This window comes from Salvelinus namaycush, chromosome 37 (assembly GCF_016432855.1).
Source record: "Salvelinus namaycush isolate Seneca chromosome 37, SaNama_1.0, whole genome shotgun sequence".
Classification (NCBI taxonomy): Eukaryota; Metazoa; Chordata; class Actinopteri; order Salmoniformes; family Salmonidae; genus Salvelinus; species Salvelinus namaycush.
In genome coordinates, this window is record NC_052343.1 from 31,901,288 (window position 1) to 31,919,811 (window position 18,524).

General features: G+C 45.7%; 1 protein-coding gene across 1 annotated transcript; it reads right to left on the bottom strand.

Moving 5' to 3' along the window:
• Positions 1-2,242: 2,242 nt before the first annotated feature.
• LOC120030991 (DOMON domain-containing protein FRRS1L-like) lies at positions 2,243-8,937 on the bottom strand. The gene is made up of 5 exons (XM_038976498.1): positions 8,733-8,937; positions 8,092-8,176; positions 7,789-7,927; positions 3,001-3,247; positions 2,243-2,415 (listed from the first exon to the last, which is right to left on the bottom strand). The coding sequence occupies exons 1-5, from the start codon at positions 8,935-8,937 to the stop codon at positions 2,243-2,245; spliced, it is 849 nt and encodes a 282-aa protein (XP_038832426.1).
• Between the last annotated feature and the right edge of the window lie 9,587 nt (positions 8,938-18,524).

Here is an 18,524-nt window from a genome sequence, read left to right on the forward strand (position 1 = left end):
CTATTGAGCATCATCTCTCCGACACCCAGCACATCCACGAGGGGTCACAACCTGTGTGACAGTTGTAAATGTATGTAGCTGAGAATAAACAAAACACTAAATTGGTGAATTTAGGAAACCTGCCCATTTGTAACAAGCAATGTAACAAACATTCATTGTTGCACCTCTGTAATTGCAATTACTACCAGTTACATGTTATTACACTGTAACTATGAGCTGTTACAGTTAACTACAATAGCTGTTACACTGTAACTATGAGCTGTTACAGTTAACTACAATACCTGTTACACTGTAACTATGAGCTGTTACAGTTAACTACAATACCTGTTACACTGTAACTATGAGCTGTTACAGTTAACTACAATACCTGTTACACTGTAACTATGAGCTGTTACAGTTAACTACAATACCTGTTACACTGTAACTATGAGCTGTTACAGTTAACTACAATACCTGTTACACTGTAACTATGAGCTGTTACAGTTAACTACAATACCTGTTACACTGTAATTACACTGTAATAAGGGCCTTTTTTTAAATGAAGTGTTACCCAGTTATCCGTAGTCTATCCCTATCCTCTATTATCTGGAATTATTTCGAAATGTGCTGCTTTTCCAAAAATATGTCAATGCCCATTATTTGTTCCCAGCCCAGTGCGACCCACACAGATGTTGTATGGTTGTATAATTCATTGTAAATTCATTAGATTGCAGATCAAATGTATGTTGCCTGAGGGGCACATGATGCAGCTGACAGAGCCGTCACATGACCCACAGGGATGAAAACAAGATGTTGGAGTGTATTTTTGACTGAACACAGCTTTATTGATAACAAAAACACTTGCATGTTAGACACTAGACACTGTTTCAGTGAGGAAGCATTTCCATGGAAACAACGGTTCAGTGAACGGTACAAATACACCTGGACTCTGTGCCATAGATTCCTTCAGCTTTAGGCCATATGCTGCAGGGCCAAGGCAAGCTGTCAGACAGAGCCCCTGTCCCTGGCTGTCAGCATGTCCACTACAGCCTCCGTGCTGATGGGTGTGTTATTGCATATCTACAAAGGAATCATGCACCATCAATCATACAGTCAGCTGCCCTATCGTCAGCAAACAGTGATCACACACACACACCTCGCCACAGGTAAATGAAACATGACCTAGCATGTGGTGAAATAAAGCAGTCCTAAGAAAATGGACCCTCTCACACACAGAGAGAAAAGAGAACCCTGTCTTAATCATCAGCATGTAAAATGGCATTGTGGAATACAGTACAGAGTTCAGTGTTACTCGGTGAGACTGGGGCTGAAACAAACAAAAAAAACATCAGTTCAACCACCTAGTCTTAGTTTCTGTATACAAATACTACAATACTACTACTAATAATACTGTATTTCCCTGTGGAGAATGAGTGTTGTGTAAAGCATGGCTGCATACAGAAGTAGTATGTTTCAGCAGGATAATAAACTATGAGCTGTCTGCCTTTCTTTGGCTCACATCAATCTGGATGGTTCTCTCTAAGTGAAGTCTCTCTCCAGTCTCAGTAGTCTGTCCCAGTGTGTAATGTCTCCTTGTATCATGTCCGTAGGTTCTTCACATATTCAGGGTCCAGTTGTGATTCGCCACATGCGTTGGAGTAATACTTGTTGTCAGGAGTGTAATACCTTACTGTCGTAAACATAAATACACTAAATGAAATACCTTACTAAAACTACAGGTTATGCTACTGTTCTCTAGAAACACATACAGTATTTCACATATTCTGACTAATGATGGGTTAGTGTATGTTGTTATGGTAGCACAATACAATTTTCAGAATGATTTGCAAGCTTCCTGATGAGTCCTCAATGTAAATGATATATAGTATCCTACTGTATATATTTATTAATATATATTTATAGTGTAATTCTGTGTAAAGAGCACCCTGCATTGAGGGTGTGGCAGACAGAAATACAATGTGAACTCTCAATCTTATTGCTGTCTCTTTCCTCTTCTCTCCACTTCTCTCCTCGTCTTCTCTCATCTCTCCACTTCTCTCCTCGTCTCCTCTCATCTCTCCACTTCTCTCATCTCGTCTCGTCTCTTCTGTCCTCTTCTGTCATCTCGTCTCCTCTCTCCTCTCGTCTCCTCTCTTCTCTCCTCTCTCTGGGTTAATTGGTCGTCTCGCCTCTTCTCTCCTCTTGTCTCCTCTCTCATCTTCTCTCCTCTCCTCTTGTCTTCTCTCATCTCCTCTCCTCTTGCTCAGGGAGTGCCCATCAGCAGATAGAAGGTGAGGGCTACTATGAGCAGCAGACAGAAGGGTGAGGAGAATGTCTGGTAGGCTGTAGACGGCATGAAGATGTCCTCATATTTATAGATGCTGATCATGTGATCGGAGACTGGCGGAGCATCGTTGTCATGACGTGTGATGGAACCTGGAGGAAAGAGAAGAGTGGGGGAGGAGAGTAAGAGAAAAAGGGTAGGGAAATCATTTGCATGTTAAGTGCATTCGGAAAGAGCCCAGATTTGAGACCTCAATCGAACATCTCTGGAGAGACCTGAAAATAGCTGTGCAATGACGCTCCCCATACAACCTGACAGAGCTTGAGAGTATCTGCAGAGAAGAATGGGAGAAACTCGCCATTATAGGTGTGCTAAGCTTGTAGCGTCATACCCAAGAAGCCTCGAGGCTGTAATCACTGCCAAAGGTGCTTCAACAAAGTACTGAGTAAAGGGTCTGAATACTTATGTAAATGCGATATTTCCAGTTTCTTATTTTGAATACATTTGCAAAAATGTCTAAAAACCTGTTTTCGCTTTGTGATTATGGAGTATTGTGTGTAGATTGAGGAGGAAAAAACATAATTTAATACATTTTAGAATAAGGCTGTAACGTAACAAAATGTGAAAAAAGTGAAGGGGTCTGAATACTTTCCGAATGGACTGTACATACTAATAAACACACACATCCACTCTCTGCACACGCACAACACCACACACACACACAGTCCTTGACTGACCTTGTATAGCAGGCCCCCAGGCCAACAGGTAGAACCAGGAGAGATGCAGATCCACCAGTGTCTCCTCTCTAGGGACGTAGAGCGGCCGTTTGAAGCGGCAGGTCACACGGTTGTTGTCAAACACACCCTCTTCGTCCCTGGCAGGATTCCTCTTGATCTCCTTGGCCCACTGGCCCACGTTGTAGAAGTGATGGATACGAACACGCCCATTATCGTCATGGACACAGCCCATCACGTCATCTCCTCCCTGAGAGGGGTGGGGGTGAGGAGAACCAATCAGCATGAAGGATAGGTTGACCAATCAGCCTTTTTTTTGTGATGTGTCTTTCGTGGCAGACTTCATGTGTACCAGATGTAGTAAAAGCCTGAGCTGACTCTGACCAAAATGTCTGTAGAGGTGCTGTTGACTAACTAAGAGTAGACTGTATCAAAATAAAGAAAGTCCCACACTCTATACAGTGCATTCGTAAAGCATTCAGCATTCAACTTTTTCCACATTTTGTTACATTACAGCCTTATTCTAAAATTGATTAAATTAAACATTTCCTTCGTCCATATACACACAATACCCCATAATGACAAAGTGAAAACAGGCTTTTAGATTTTTTTTGCTAAATTATTAAAAAGAAAAAACAGAAATACCTTATTTAAATAAGTATTCAGACCCTTCGCTATGAGACTCGAAATTGAGCTCAGGTACATTCTCTTTCCATTGATAATCCTTGAGATGTTTCTACAACTTGATTGGAGTCCACCTGTGGTAAATTCAATTGATTGGACATGATGTCGAAAGGCACACACCTGTCTGTATAAGGTCCCAGAGTTGACAGTGCATGTTAGAGCAAAAACAAAGCTACGAGGTCGATGGAATTGTCCGTAGAGCTCAGAGACAGGATTGTGTCGAGGCACAGATCTGGGGAAGGGTACCAAAACATTTCTGCAGCATTGAAGGTCCCCAAGAACACAGTGGCCTCCATCATTCTTAAATGGAAGAAGTTTGGAACCGCCAAGACTCTTCCTAGAGCTGGCCGCCCGGCCAAACTGAGCAATTGGGGGAGAAGAGCCTTGGTCAGGGAGGTGACCAAGAACCCCATGGTCACTCTGACAGAGCTCCAGAGTTCCTCTGTGCAGCACTCCACCAATCAGGCCTTAATGGTAGAGTGGCCAGATGGAAGCCACTCCTCAGTAAAAGGCACATGACAGCCCACTTGGAGTTTGCCAAATGGCACCTAAAGGACTCTTAGACCATGAGAAACAAGATTCTCTGGTTTGATGAAACCAATATTGAATGCTAAGTGTCATGTCTGGAGGAAACCTGGCACCATCCCTATGGTGAAGCATGGTGGTGACAGCATCATGCAGTGGGGATGTTTTTCAGCTGCAGGGACTGGGAGACTAGTCAGGATCGAGGGAAAGATGAACAGAGCAAAGTACAGAGAGATCCTTGGTGAAAACCTGCTCCAGAGCGCTCAGGACCTCAGACTGACTGCGGCAAAGGTTAACCTTCAAACAGGACAACGATCCTAAGCACATAGACAAGACAACACAGGGGTGGCTTCGGGACAAGTCTCTGAATGTCCTTGAGTTGCCCAGCCAGAGCCCAGACTTCAACCTGATCGAACATCTCTGGATAGACCTGAAAATAGCTGTGCAGCGACGCTCCCCATCTAACCTGACAGAACTTGAGAGGATCTGCAGAGAAGAATGGGAGAAACTCCCCAAATACAGGTGTGCCAAGCTTGTAGTGTCATACCCAAGAAGACTCGAGGCTGTAATCGCTGCCAAAGGTGCTTCAACAAAGTACTGAGTAAAGGGTCTGAATACTTATGTAAATGTTATATTTCAGTTTATTTTATTTTATAAATATGCAACAACAACAAAAAAATGCTTTTTCATTATAGGATATTGTGTGTAGATTGAGGAAGGAAAAAACGATTTAATACATTTTGGAATAAGGCTGTAACGTAATAAAATGTGGAAAAAGTCAAGGGGTCTGAATACTTTCTGAATGCACTGTATATGCTCCCAACAATTGAATGGATAAACCTAATAACATAATAACATCATTGCAGTAATGTTGGTTATTAGGTTTTGTCACGCCCTGGCCTTAGTATTATTTGTTTTATTTATTATTTTAGTTAGGTCAGGGTGTGACATGGGGTATGTGTGTATTTTGTGGTATTATATGGTAGAGGGGGTGTTGGTTGTAGTTTATGGTTTTGTGTTGAGTGTATGTATCTAGCTGTGTCTATGGGTGTGTAGTTTTCTAGGAAAGTCTATGGTGGCCGGAATGGGTTCTCAATTAGAGACAGCTGATTTCTGTTGTCTCTAATTGGGAGCCATATTTAAGGCTGCCATAGGCTTTAGCTATTTGTGGGTGTTTGTTTCCTGTGTTAGCGTTTGGGCCACACAGGACTGTTACAGGTTAGTCACGTTTGTTGTTTTTGTTCATTTGTAGTGTTTGTTGGTTTGCCATTAAAATCATGAATACCTCCTACTCCGCATCTTGGTCCGATCCATGCTCCTCCTCGTCTGAGGAGGAGAACGACATTGACAGCCGTTACAGAAACACCCACCAAACCAGGACCAAGCGGATTGGAGAAGGACGGCAAGAACCAAAGCAATGGAGAGATGAGGAATGGACTTGGGAGGAGATCCTAGACGGTAAAGGACCCTGGGCACAGCCAGTGGAGTGTCGCCGCCCCAAAGCGGAGCTGGAGGCAGCGAAAGCGGAGAGGCGGCATTATGAGGCGCTTGCAAGGCACAGTGGCTGGAAACCCGAGAGGCTCACCCAAAAATTTCTTGGGGGGGGGCTAAGGGGTAGTGTGGCGAAGCCGGGTTGGATACCTGAGCCAACTCCCCGGGCTTACCGTGGAGTGAGAGGGCGTCGTACTGGTCAGACACCGTGTTATGCGGTAAAGCGCACGGTGTCCCCAGTACGCGTGCTTAGCCCAGTGCGGGCTATTCCACCTTGCCGCACTGGGAGGGCTAGGTTGGGCATCGAGCCGGATGTCATGAAGCCGGCCCAACGTATCTGGCCTCCAGTACGTCTCCTCGGGCCGGCGTACATGGCACCAGCCTTACAGGTGGTGTCCCCGGTTCGCCTGCATAGCCCAGTGCGGGCTATTCCACCTCGCCGCACTGGCAGGGCTACGGGGACCATCCAACCTGGTAAGGTTGGAGAGGCTCGGTGCTCAAGAGCGCGTGTCCTCCTTCACGGTCCGGTATATCCGGCGCCACCTTCCCGCCCCAGCCCAGTACCACCAGTGCCTACACCACGCACCAGGCTTCCAGTGCATCTCCAGAGCCCTGTTCCTCCTCCCCGCACTCGCCCTGAGGTGCGTGCCCTCAGCCCGGTACCTCCAGTTCCGGCACCACGCATCAGGCCTATTGTGCGTCTCAGCCGGCCAGAGTCTGCCGTCTGCCCAGCGGTGCCTGAACTGCCCGTCTGCCCAGCGGTGCCTGAACTGCCCGGCTGCCCAACGCCGTCTGAGCCATCCGTCTGCCCAACGCCGTCTGAGCCATCCGTCTGCCCAACGCCGTCTGAGCCATCCGTCTGCCCAACGCCGTCTGAGCCATCCGTCTGCCCAACGCCGTCTGAGCCATCCGTCTGCCCAGCGCCGTCTGAGCCATCCGTCTGCCCAGCGCCGTCTGAGCCATCCGTCTGCCCAGCGCCGTCTGAGCCATCCGTCTGCCCAGCGCCGTCTGAGCCATCCGTCTGCCCAGCGCCGTCTGAGCCATCCGTCTGCCCAGCGCCGTCTGAGCCATCCGTCTGCCCAGCGCCGTCTGAGCCGTCCGTCTGCCCAGCGCCATCTGAGCCGTCCGTCTGCCACGAGCCATTAGAGCCGCCCGTCTGTCCCGAGCCGTTAGAGCCGTCCGTCAGTCAGGAGCCGCTAGAGCCGTCCGTCAGTCAGGAGCTGCCAGAGCCGCCAGCCAGTCAGGAGCTGCCAGAGCCGCCAGCCAGTCAGGAGCTGCCAGAGACGCCAGCCAGTCAGGAGCTGCCAGAGACGCCAGCCAGTCAGGAGCTGCCAGAGACGCCAGCCAGTCAGGAGCTGTCAGAGCTGCCCTACAGTCATGAGCTGCCCTACAGTCAGGTGGGGACCACGACCAGTGCCGGAGCCGCCGCCGTGGAAGGAAGCCCACCCAGACCCTCCCCTAGACTATGTGCTGGTGCGCCCGGAGTTCGCACCTTAAGGGGGGGGTTATGTCACGCCCTGGCCTTAGTATTATTTGTTTTATTTATTATTTTAGTTAGGTCAGGGTGTGACATGGGGTATGTGTGTATTTTGGGGTATTATATGGTAGAGGGGGTGTTGGTTGTAGTTTATGGTTTTGTGTTGAGTGTATGTATCTAGCTGTGTCTATGGGTGTGTAGTTTTCTAGGAAAGTCTATGGTGGCCGGAATGGGTTCTCAATTAGAGACAGCTGATTTCTGTTGTCTCTAATTGGGAGCCATATTTAAGGCTGCCATAGGCTTTAGCTATTTGTGGGTGTTTGTTTCCTGTGTTAGCGTTTGGGCCACACAGGACTGTTACAGGTTAGTCACGTTTGTTGTTTTTGTTCATTTGTAGTGTTTGTTGGTTTGCCATTAAAATCATGAATACCTCCTACTCCGCATCTTGGTCCGATCCATGCTCCTCCTCGTCTGAGGAGGAGAACGACATTGACAGCCGTTACAGGTTTACCCACTCAATTGTTGGAAGCAAATTTTGAGTGTAAGAACAGATCTCACGCATGCTCATACACGTACACACCTACGCCCGCACACACACAGATACGGTCCCTTACCATCTTCTTGTCTGAGGAGAAGCCTACAGCCACCCAGCCGTCAGTGTCAGCACTCATCTCATACTCCACGTCTGTCCCGATCCGCCGGTAACTCATGAAATAGTCACACGTCTCTGCATCACACCCCGGCTTCCCATACCTACACACACACACACACACACACACACACACACACAATTAAGAAATGTAACCTCTTCAGAGTGATGTGCTCCCACATCTGCCAGAGTGGGACCACGGTACACAGAGAAACCCCTTGACACACACACATGCTTGCAAGCAAGCAAAACATACACACATACTGACCTTATGCAGCCCTTGGTGACTCCACAGTCTACGACTTTGATCCTGGCGAAGGGATCCACAGGAGGGGCGGTGGGGAAGGGGTACCCTGGAGAACACACACCACATAAAAATGATTATGCTACTGACCTGCCTCCCCAACAATCATCTTTTAGAAGTTCTACCATATGCGTAAATTGGTGGGTTTCAGCCTAATGTGCATTCAGAGAAGCACAACTGCTCCTTCACGTTTCATAACAAAATTGGGATAGTTTGAAATATGTTATTTTAGTTCATTTATTAAAATCTAATAATATACAACATTTAATGTGGTGAAGAACTGTCCAATGCTCGCCCATCTCCAGGCCGGCCAGTGAGAGCCAGAGCGGGGAGAGGGGAGTTGGCGGTAGCTGGCCAGGGTCCTGATCTATGCATGAGTGGACTCGGGTGGAAGACACTGTACGCTCGGTCTGCCAACCTGCGCATCATCACATAACTAGCCAATTAACCACGAATTACGTATCAACCACAGATATGTAGATGCGCCCTCTGATTTCCATCAAGAGAAGGCCTACACATAAACAAACACAGCCTTGATGACCATGAAGGCCACAGTAAGCAAAATGCCTCGTTCAGAAATGGCCTATCCTGTATCCCTTTCTCACCATCATCCGATAGATGTCTAGACTCCAGGAACTCCGAGGCGAACGTACTGTATGAGTCCTTATGGGGCTCCTTGTGGCCCGGCTCTCCGTGGTCTCCGTGGCTCGCCCGCAGTGCGCCTTCATCCGTGGGGCTCGGCGCTACCCCCCGCCAACTGCCCTGGACCAGGAGCACCGTCAGCTGTAGTAGGCTGCGCAGGAAAATCATGGCCAAAAAGGGAGTATAAAAACGGTCTAAAGGAGACAGAACTGAGACCGAATCCTCATTGTTGGTTGTATTTGAGCATTTCTTTACGGAGCCTAATCACTGGCCCTCAATCGCATCACTACAGAATATTTTCTACGCGGTTGTTTAGTGTGTCGTAGGCTATTTCTCGTAGTGTGAATGAGCGCGAGGAGCGGGATCCAGTGATGTCAAACGAATGAGCCTCGGTTAAACCAATCTGGAATTAGCGGGATTTGTAACTGAACCGATCTGTTTTGACAATTCACTTAATATCTTGTGGGAAACGGAGACGTCCATGATAATCCAAGTGATTGGATTTAATCTTAAAATAATGTAATGATATCCCAGTTTAGGGATGAATGTGTCTGTTGTTGGTTTCGCCCGTCTCCTCTCCTCTCTCCTAATGGCCCATTACGTCCATCGATAGAGCCAATCACTGCAGCGTCCAATAGGAAACCTCGAAGTACACTTTGCATTATCAATCTACAGTTTAAATTCCCATTCAGCACTGTTAATGTAAACACAGATGCCAATTGAATAACAATATGGGGTAATGTAGGGATTTATACATTTATTATGCTGAAATGTCTGCTATGATAGGTTGGTTTCTTATTCCTTTCTGTGATGTGAAAATATTCTAGAATCTACATTGCATGTTATTGTTGACAGCATTGATAACGCCCAAGGACTAAGGCCCAAGGACTAAGGCCCAAGGACTAAGGCCAAACTGCTGAAAAAAGCAGGACACACAATTTGCCAGTGGTTACAACTGGCTTTAATGCTTGTTTATTTATTGGTTAGAGGAACATTGGAACCCAGAGCAGCTCACATCAGACATCTGAATTCATTACAGAATGCATGGTGCTCCCCTCACAAAGGGAAGAGCAGGAAGCCCTGGAAAGTGTTAGGGTTATCAGTATCATCAAAGAGCCGCTGCCTGAGGGGAGACTCATGTAGACCACATCTCCCTCCTCCAGCTCTAGAGACATTGCATTAGATATGTATGTATTATCCTCATCATTATTAGGTTTCTGTATCCATATAACTCTGGCTATTCTTCTATAGACACACACCCAGGGTTTGCGATTTGTGGTAATCAAAAGCGCTGAATCTGAGTAGACTCCTCTCACTGGTGCTGTGAAGACACCAGTACGGAACAGAAGCAGGGAGATGTCTTTATCTCATAAACATGGTTCTACACTGTACAAAAATATAAACGCAACAATCAACAATTTTTCACTAATTGGTCTTTTGACCAAACAGATCAGCTCTGCAAAAGATCTGATGTGATGGGTTAAAATACCAATTACTGGAAAAAGATCAGAATTGTACTGCCTGTCTAAACGCAGCCTTAGTGTGTATGGTCATTAGTACCTGTAGTTGGTTGTACGCTCCACCAATGTTGGTCATGACTCTGATGAAACCAGGGTGATCTCAGTATCGAAGTGTCCTACAAATCCTGGGTCCTCAGTCAAACCAGCAGAGAAGGCCACCTTTGGTCTGGCTGTGAACACAATGGAGTGAACTCACTGATTACTGAAAAGCATTAACTACAATATGCTGAAGCCAAAATAAAATATAGATTTTCAGTGTGAAACATGTGGTGTTTTTGTAAAGTTTATTACCTGTGTTCTCTCTCTTCAGTTCATCTATCTCTCTCTCACTGGCAGTGTCTGGCCTCTAAGGCTAAAATAACACAAAAGGAACATCAGATTAAATAATCATCATCATGATCATTTTAATATAACATGACCATGTACAAATAACATCAACATTAACTTAACTAAATTATCTATAGCCAAATAATTTTAAAAGCAATTTAATTCAACATATATTTTCCTCTGGACTTGGTCAACAACTTACGTATTCATATACTGAAATTGTAGACCAAATCCAAATTACATTACCTGCATTCTCTCTCTTCAGTTCCTCTTCCTGGCTCCCACTGATTGTCACTCTGCCCCCCCCCCCTTCCAGCTTGGGCTGGAATTATAAGAAAATCATTTCGAGCTCTTGATTTGATATGGACCCAATTGACAAAATATTTTTTTTCATGTATTCTTGTGATACATTACCTGCATTCTCTCTCTTCAGTTCCTCCACCTGGCTTTCCTGGCTGTCACTCTGGCCCCCGTCACTGACAGCCATTGATTCTCCACTTAAAACCTCTTTGGGCTAGGGGGCAGAATTTTCACATTCGGACGAAAAGCGTGCCCAGAGTAAACTGCCTGCTACTCAGGCCCAGAAGCTAAGATATGGATATTATTAGTAGATTTTGATAGAAAACACTCTGACGTTTCTAAAACTGTTCGAATGATGTCTGTGAGTATAACAGAACTCATATGTCAGGCGAAAACCTGAGAAAGATCCAACCAGGAAGTGGGAAATCTGAGGTTTGTAGTTTTTCAAGTGATTGCCTATCCAATATACAGTGTAAATTTGGTCATATTGCACTTCCTAAGGCTTCCACTAGATGTCAACAGTCTTTAGAACGTTGTTTCAGACTTCTACTGTGAAAGGGGAGCGAATAAGAGCTGTTTGAACCAGTGGTCTGACTGAAAGCCATGAGTTGTTGATCGCGCGTGGCCGTGAGCACGAGCTCCGTTCCCTTTCCTTTCTAAAGACAAAGGAATTGTCCGGTTGGAATATTATTGAAGATTTATGATTAAAAACATCCTAAAGATTGATTCTATACATCGTTTGACATGTTTCTACAAACTGTAATGGAACTTTTTTGACTTTTCGTCTGGACTTTGTGCTCGCACCTTGTGCATTTGTTTAGTGTACTAAACGCGCGAACAAAAAGGAGGTATTTGGACATAAATATGGACTGTATCGAACAAAACTAACATTTATTGTGGAACTGGGATTCCTGGGAGTGCATTCCGATGAAGATCATCAAAGGTATGTGAATATTTATAATGCTATTTCTGACTTTTGTTGACTCCACAACATGGCGGGTATCTGTATGGCTTGTTTTTGTGGCTGAGCGCTGTACTCAGATTATCGCATGGTGTGCTTTTGCCGTAAAGCTTTTTTGAAATCTGACACAGCGGTTGCATTAAGGAGAAGTGTATCTTTAATTCTATGTAAAACACTTGTATCTTTCATCAACGTTTATGAGTATTTCTGTAAATTGATGTGGCTCTCTGCAAAATCACCAGATGTTTTGGAGGCAAAACATTACTGAACATAACGCGCAAATGTAAACTGAGATTTTTGGATATAAATATGAACTTTATCGAACAAAACATACATGTATTGTGTAACATGAAGTCCTATGAGTGCCATCTGATGAAGATCATCAAAGGTTAGTGATTCATTTTATCTCTATTTCTGCTTTTTGTGACTCCTCACTTTGGCTGGAAAATGGCTGTATGTTTTTTGTGACTAGGCGCTGACCTAGTGTGCTTTCGCTGTAAAGCCTTTTTGAAATCGGACACTGTGGTTGGATTAACAAGAAGTTTATTTTTTAAATGGTGTATAATACTTGTATGTTTGAGGAATTTTAATTATGAGATTTCTGTTGTTTGAATTTGGCGCCCTGCACTTTCACTGGCTGTTGTCAAATCGATCCCGTTAACGGGATTTGAGCCCTAAAAAGTTTTAACAGACCTTATCCAAATTAACTTAGGTATTCATACGTACTGTAGCAGTCCATTACCTGCATTTTCAAGTCTTAGCTCATCTACCAGGGTGATTCTCATGAAACCAGTTTTAAAATGTCTGTAGCAAATTGAGTTACAAAACCATGATGCATGTGCAAAAATCAAGTATCATTCTGAGGACTAAGATGTCTAGTTTTTGGGAAAGTGTCTAATTTTAAAGAAATAAAAAGAAATCGCCAGAATTTTTTACATTTTCACCCAAAATTCTCATTACCGAAATGCTAATTCTCATTACACTCCCCTTTATCCCACTTCTCATTGTAAGGGGTTCGTGTTGGTGGCAGGGAAGTCAGGCTGTAAGGGGTTCGTGTTGGTGGCAGGGAAGTCAGGCTGTAAGGGGTTCGTGTTGGTGGCAGGGAAGTCAGGCTGTAAGGGGTGCGTGTTGGTGGCAGGGAAGTCAGGCTGTAAGGGGTTCGTGTTGGTGGCAGGGAAGTCAGGCTGTAAGGGGTGCGTGTTGGTGGCAGGGAAGTCAGGCTGTAAGGGGTTCGTGTTGGTGGCAGGGAAGTCAGGCTGTAAGGGGTGCGTGTTGGTGGCAGGGAAGTCAGGCTGTAAGGGGTTCGTGTTGGTGGCAGGGAAGTCAGGCTGTAAGGGGTGCGTGTTGGTGGCAGGGAAGTCAGGCTGTAAGGGGTTCGTGTTGGTGGCAGGGAAGTCAGGCTGTAAGGGGTTCGTGTTGGTGGCAGGGAAGTCAGGCTGTAAGGGGTTCGTGTTGGTGGCAGGGAAGTCAGGCTGTAAGGGGTTCGTGTTGGTGGCAGGGAAGTCAGGCTGTAAGGGGTTCGTGTTGGTGGCAGGGAAGTCAGGCTGTAAGGGGTTCGTGTTGGTGGCAGGGAAGTCAGGCTGTAAGGGGTGCGTGTTGGTGGCAGGGAAGTCAGGCTGTAAGGGGTTCGTGTTGGTGGCAGGGAAGTCAAGCTGTAAGGGGTGCGTGTTGGTGGCAGGGAAGTCAGGCTGTAAGGGGTTCGTGTTGGTGGCAGGGAAGTCAGGCTGTAAGGGGTTCGTGTTGGTGGCAGGGAAGTCAGGCTGTAAGGGGTTCGTGTTGGTGGCAGGGAAGTCAGGCTGTAAGGGGTTCGTGTTGGTGGCAGGGAAGTCAGGCTGTAAGGGGTTCGTGTTGGTGGCAGGGAAGTCAGGCTGTAAGGGGTGCGTGTTGGTGGCAGGGAAGTCAGGCGCAGGAGAAGGAACTTGGTATAAACAGAGTTGTTTAATAAATGCTGACAAAACTCCAAAACAACCAAAATGTACAAAATAACAAAGTGGGTACAAAACCCGTCGCACACCAACACTAAATAGCACATCACATACAAACAAAACAATCTCCGACAAGGACATGAGGGGAAACAGAGGGATAAATACACAACATGTAATTGATTGGATTGGAACCAGGTTTGAAGGAAGACAAGACAAAACCAATGGAAAATGACAAATGGATCAGTGATGGCTAGAAGGTCGGTGACGTCGACCGCCGAACACCGCCCGAACAAGGAGAGGGACCGACTTCGGCGGAAGTCGTGACACTCATTACCGAAAGCGGCTAAAGAGCTCAAATTGGGAAAAAGAGTGATTACATTTTATAATAATTGTATAATTTAATTTGAAATATGTTTATTTTCAGTGTTATGTTTAACTCACATCTTTTCATTAGGGTGGCAATATTAAAAAATATTTGAAATATTGATTTATTTATGACTTTTTTGGACTTCGACAACTGTTATGTAATGTGAATTTTGTGAAACGGTTGTTAAAATGCATAATCTGATCTGATCAAAAACATAATAATTATGAAATAGATAATTACAGATCCTAATCTCAGTGATTCCAGAGGAAATTTAGTGAAAAAATTACTCTTGACATTTGTATTTTTGTACTGTTTTGTGAGAATGGCCCACCAGGTCCTCACTGTCCCTCAGTCTGGCCCCCATGTTCCTCAGCTCCACTCTCTGTTCCACCACCATGTCTCTCAGTGATCTCAGCTAAGCCCAGATGTCAGGGGTGATGGTGATCTGGTCGCTCGTCTGTTTGTGACTCGTCTCTGTAGCTTCTACGTTTTGATTATTGAATTGAACCTCACCCTGCTCTCACCCCGTATACTGTGACCCTGTAGAGTGATGTCATTCTCCCTAACCCCTCCACTCTGGCCCTGAGCCCATGTCCCAGACAGACAGAACAGCAACACCAGCAGAGTTACAGCATCCCTCATTCTGAAACAATACCTCTTCAGAACTAATGTAGTCTACTGGGCTCAGTCCTCTTCTTTATACACACTGGTCTTGGTAAAGGAATAATGAGAATTGAACATATGACTCTGACCAATTTTATTTTTTTAAACAACACCAAGGACAGATAAAGTGAAACAGTGGGTGAGCTGACCTCATTGAAATGTGACTCTCTATGAGGCGGTGGGAGAACTGGACCTGTTATTGGGTTGAAGATCTCTCTTCATCTCCACAGTTTGTACATGTTCTATGTCCACTGATGTTACTGGAACCACACCAAGCACTCTACTGAGAGCCAGTCCTTGGAGGTTTAAGGAGGTCTGTATAATATAGAACATGTATAGAACATGTAGGGATAAAGAGAGTTCTTCAACCCAGTGACAGGTTCACTTCTCCCATCATCTCATACAGAGTCACGTTTCAATGAGGTGGTGTTAGTGTTTTTGTGTGTTTTTTTCCATTTTCCATCAGAGACATACAGTATGTTCAATTGTCATGATTCCTTTACCAACACCAGTCTTTGTGTGAATGACCAGTCTTTGTGTGAACGAGTCTTTACCTGAACAGCTGTCCGCATGGTGTCACACGGTTTCAGAGCTGGTCATGGGTGCACCTCAGCCACGCTCAAGGTCCTAAACCTTATCATGACCGCCATCGATAAGAGACATTACTGTGCAGCCGTATTCATTGACCTGGCCAAGGCTTTCAACTCGGTCAATCACCACATTCTTATCAGTAGACTCAACAGCCTTGGTTTCTCAAATGATTGCCTTGCCTGGTTCACCAACTACTTCTCTGATATAGTTCAGTGTGTCAAATCAGAGGGCCTGTTGTCCGGACCTCTGGCAGTCTCTATGGGGTGCCACAGGGTTCAATTCTCGGGCCGACTCTCTTCTCTGTATACATCAATGATGTCGCTCTTGCTACTGGTGATTCTCTGATCCACCCCTACACAGACGACACCATTCTGTATACCTCTGGCCCTTCTTTGGACACTGTGTTAAATCAAATCAAATCAAATCAAATTTATTTATATAGCCCTTCATACATCAGCTGATATCTCAAAGTGCTGTACAGAAACCCAGCCTAAAACCCCAAACAGCAAGCAATGCAGGTGTAGAAGCACGGTAGCTAGGAAAAACTCCCTAGAAAGGCCAAAACCTAGGAAGAAACATAGAGAGGAACCAGGCTATGAGGGGTGGCCAGTCCTCTTCTGGCTGTGCCGGGTGGAGATTATAATAGAACATGGCCAAGATGTTAAAATGTTAATAAATGACCAGCATGGTCAAATAATAATAATCACAGTAGTTGTCGAGGGTGCAGCACCTCAGGAGTAAATGTCAGTTGGCTTTTCATAGCCTATCATTAAGAGTATCTCTACCACTCCTGCGGTCTCTAGAGAGTTGAAAACAGCAGGTCTGGGACAGGTAGCACGTCCGGTGAACAGGTCAGGGTTCCATAGCCGCAGGCAGAACAGTTGAAACTGGAGCAGCAGCACGGCCAGGTGGACTGGGGACAGCAAGGAGTCATCATGTCAGGTCGTCCTGAGGCATGGTCCTAGGGCTCAGGTCCTCCGAGAGAGAGAAAGAAAGAGAGAAAGAGAGCATTAGAGAGAGCATACTTAAATTCACACAGGACACCGGATAAGACAGAAGTACTCCAGGTATAACAAACTGACCCTAGCCCCCCGACACATAAACTAATGCAGCATAAATACTGGAGGCTGAGACAGGAGGGGTCAGGAGACACTGTGGCCCCATCCGATGATACCCCCAGACAGGGCCAAACAGGAAGGATATAACCCCACCCACTTTGCCAAGGCACAGCCCCCACACCACTAGAGGGATACCTTCAACCACCAACTTACCATCCTGAGACAAGGCCGAGTATAGCCCACAAAGATCTCCGCCACGGCACAACCCAAGGGGGGGCGCCAACCCAGACAGGAAGATCACGTCAGTGACTCAACCCACTCAAGTGACGCACCCCTCCTAGGGACGGCATGAAAGAGCACCAGTAAGCCAGTGACTCAGCCCCTGTAATAAGGTTAGAAGCAGAGAATCCCAGTGGAGAACCTCCAGACGAGCTTCAATGCCATACAACTCTCCTTCTGTGGCCTCCAACTGCTCTTAAATGCAAGTAAAACTAAATGCATGATCTTCAACTGATCGCTGCCCGCACCTGCCCGCCCGTCCAGCATCACTACTCTGGACGGTTCTGACTTAGAATATGTGGACAACTACAAATACCTAGGTGTCTGGTTAGACTGTAAACTCTCCTTCCAGACTCACATTAAGCATCTCCAATCCAAAATGAAATCTAGAATCGGCTTCCTATTTCGCAACAAAGCATCCTTCACTCATGCTGCCAAACATATCCTCGTAAAACTGACTATCCTACCGATCCTCTACTTCGGCGATGTCATTTACAAAATAGCCTCCAACACTCTACTCAACAAATTGGATGCAGTCTATCACAGTGCCATCCGTTTTATCACCAAAGCCCCATATACTACCCACCACTGCGACCTGTATGCTCTCGTTGGCTGGCCCTCGCTTCATACTCGTCGTCAAACCCACTGGCTCCAGGTCATCTACAAGTCTCTGCTAGGTAAAGCCCCGCCTTATCTCAGCTCACTGGTCACCATAGCAGCACCCAACTGTGACACGCGCTCCAGCAGGTATATCTCACTGGTCACCCCCAAAGCCAATTCTTCCTTTGGCCGCCTTTCCTTCCAGTTCTCTGCTGCCAATGACTGGAACGAACTGAAAAAAACACTGAGGCTGGAGACTCATATCTCCCTCACTAGCTTAAAGCACCAGCTGTCAGAGCAGCTCACAGATCACTGCACCTGTAAATAGCCCATCTGTAAACAGCCCATCCAACTACCTCATCCCCATACTGTATTTATTTATCTTGCTCCTTTGCACCCCAGTATCTCTACTCACACATTCATCTTCTGCACATCTACCATTCCAGTGTTTAATTGCTATATTGTAATTACTTTGCCACCATAGCCTATTTATAGAGACTTTTTCTACTGTATTATTGACTGTATGTTTGTTTATTCCATGTGTAACTCTGTGTTGTTGTATGTGTCGAACTGCTTTGCTTTATCTTGGCCAGGTCGCAATTGTAAATGAGAAATTGTTCTCAACTAGCCTACCTGGTTAAATAAAGGTGAAATAAATAAAAAAACTTTCTTCACTGGTTGTGCTTATTCCTGCCTATAGATGGCAGTATAGGTCCACTGTTCTAATGTCTGGCACACAGTCAGTGCTGTGCAATTGGTTTAGCCATAGTAATCACAATGATTGTGTGCTAAAGTACAAAACGGTTATGTTAATGAAATAACCAACAGAAGACATAGATGTGAAAACCAACCTTTATGATAACAGACTTTGTTTCATTTCATACATTTCTAGCTGGGCAGATGGAGAGGGACTCGACTGAGTGAGACTGGGGAAGACTGGGGTAAAATCATAACCCACCTGTAGGTGTTGCTAGTGACTGAGTGAGACTGGGGAAGACTGGGGTAAAATCATAACCCACCTGTAGGTGTTGCTAGTGACTGAGTGAGACTGGAGAAGACTGGGGTAAAATCATAACCCACCTGTAGGTGTTGCTAGTGACTGAGTGAGACTGGAGAAGACTGGGGTAAAATCATAACCCACCTGTAGGTGTTGCTAGTGACTGA

Excerpts from the sequence above, each read along its gene's own strand:
- LOC120030991 (XM_038976498.1), bottom strand. The coding sequence starts at position 8,937 with ATGATTTTCCTGCGCAGCCTACTACAGCTGACGGTGCTCCTGGTCCAG. Across the intron at positions 8,177-8,732 it reads TAGACATCTATCGGATGATG|GGTACCCCTTCCCCACCGCC; the intron begins GTGAGAAAGGGA and ends TGTGTTCTCCAG. Across the intron at positions 3,248-7,788 it reads TCTCCTCAGACAAGAAGATG|GGAGGAGATGACGTGATGGG; the intron begins GTAAGGGACCGT and ends CACCCCTCTCAG.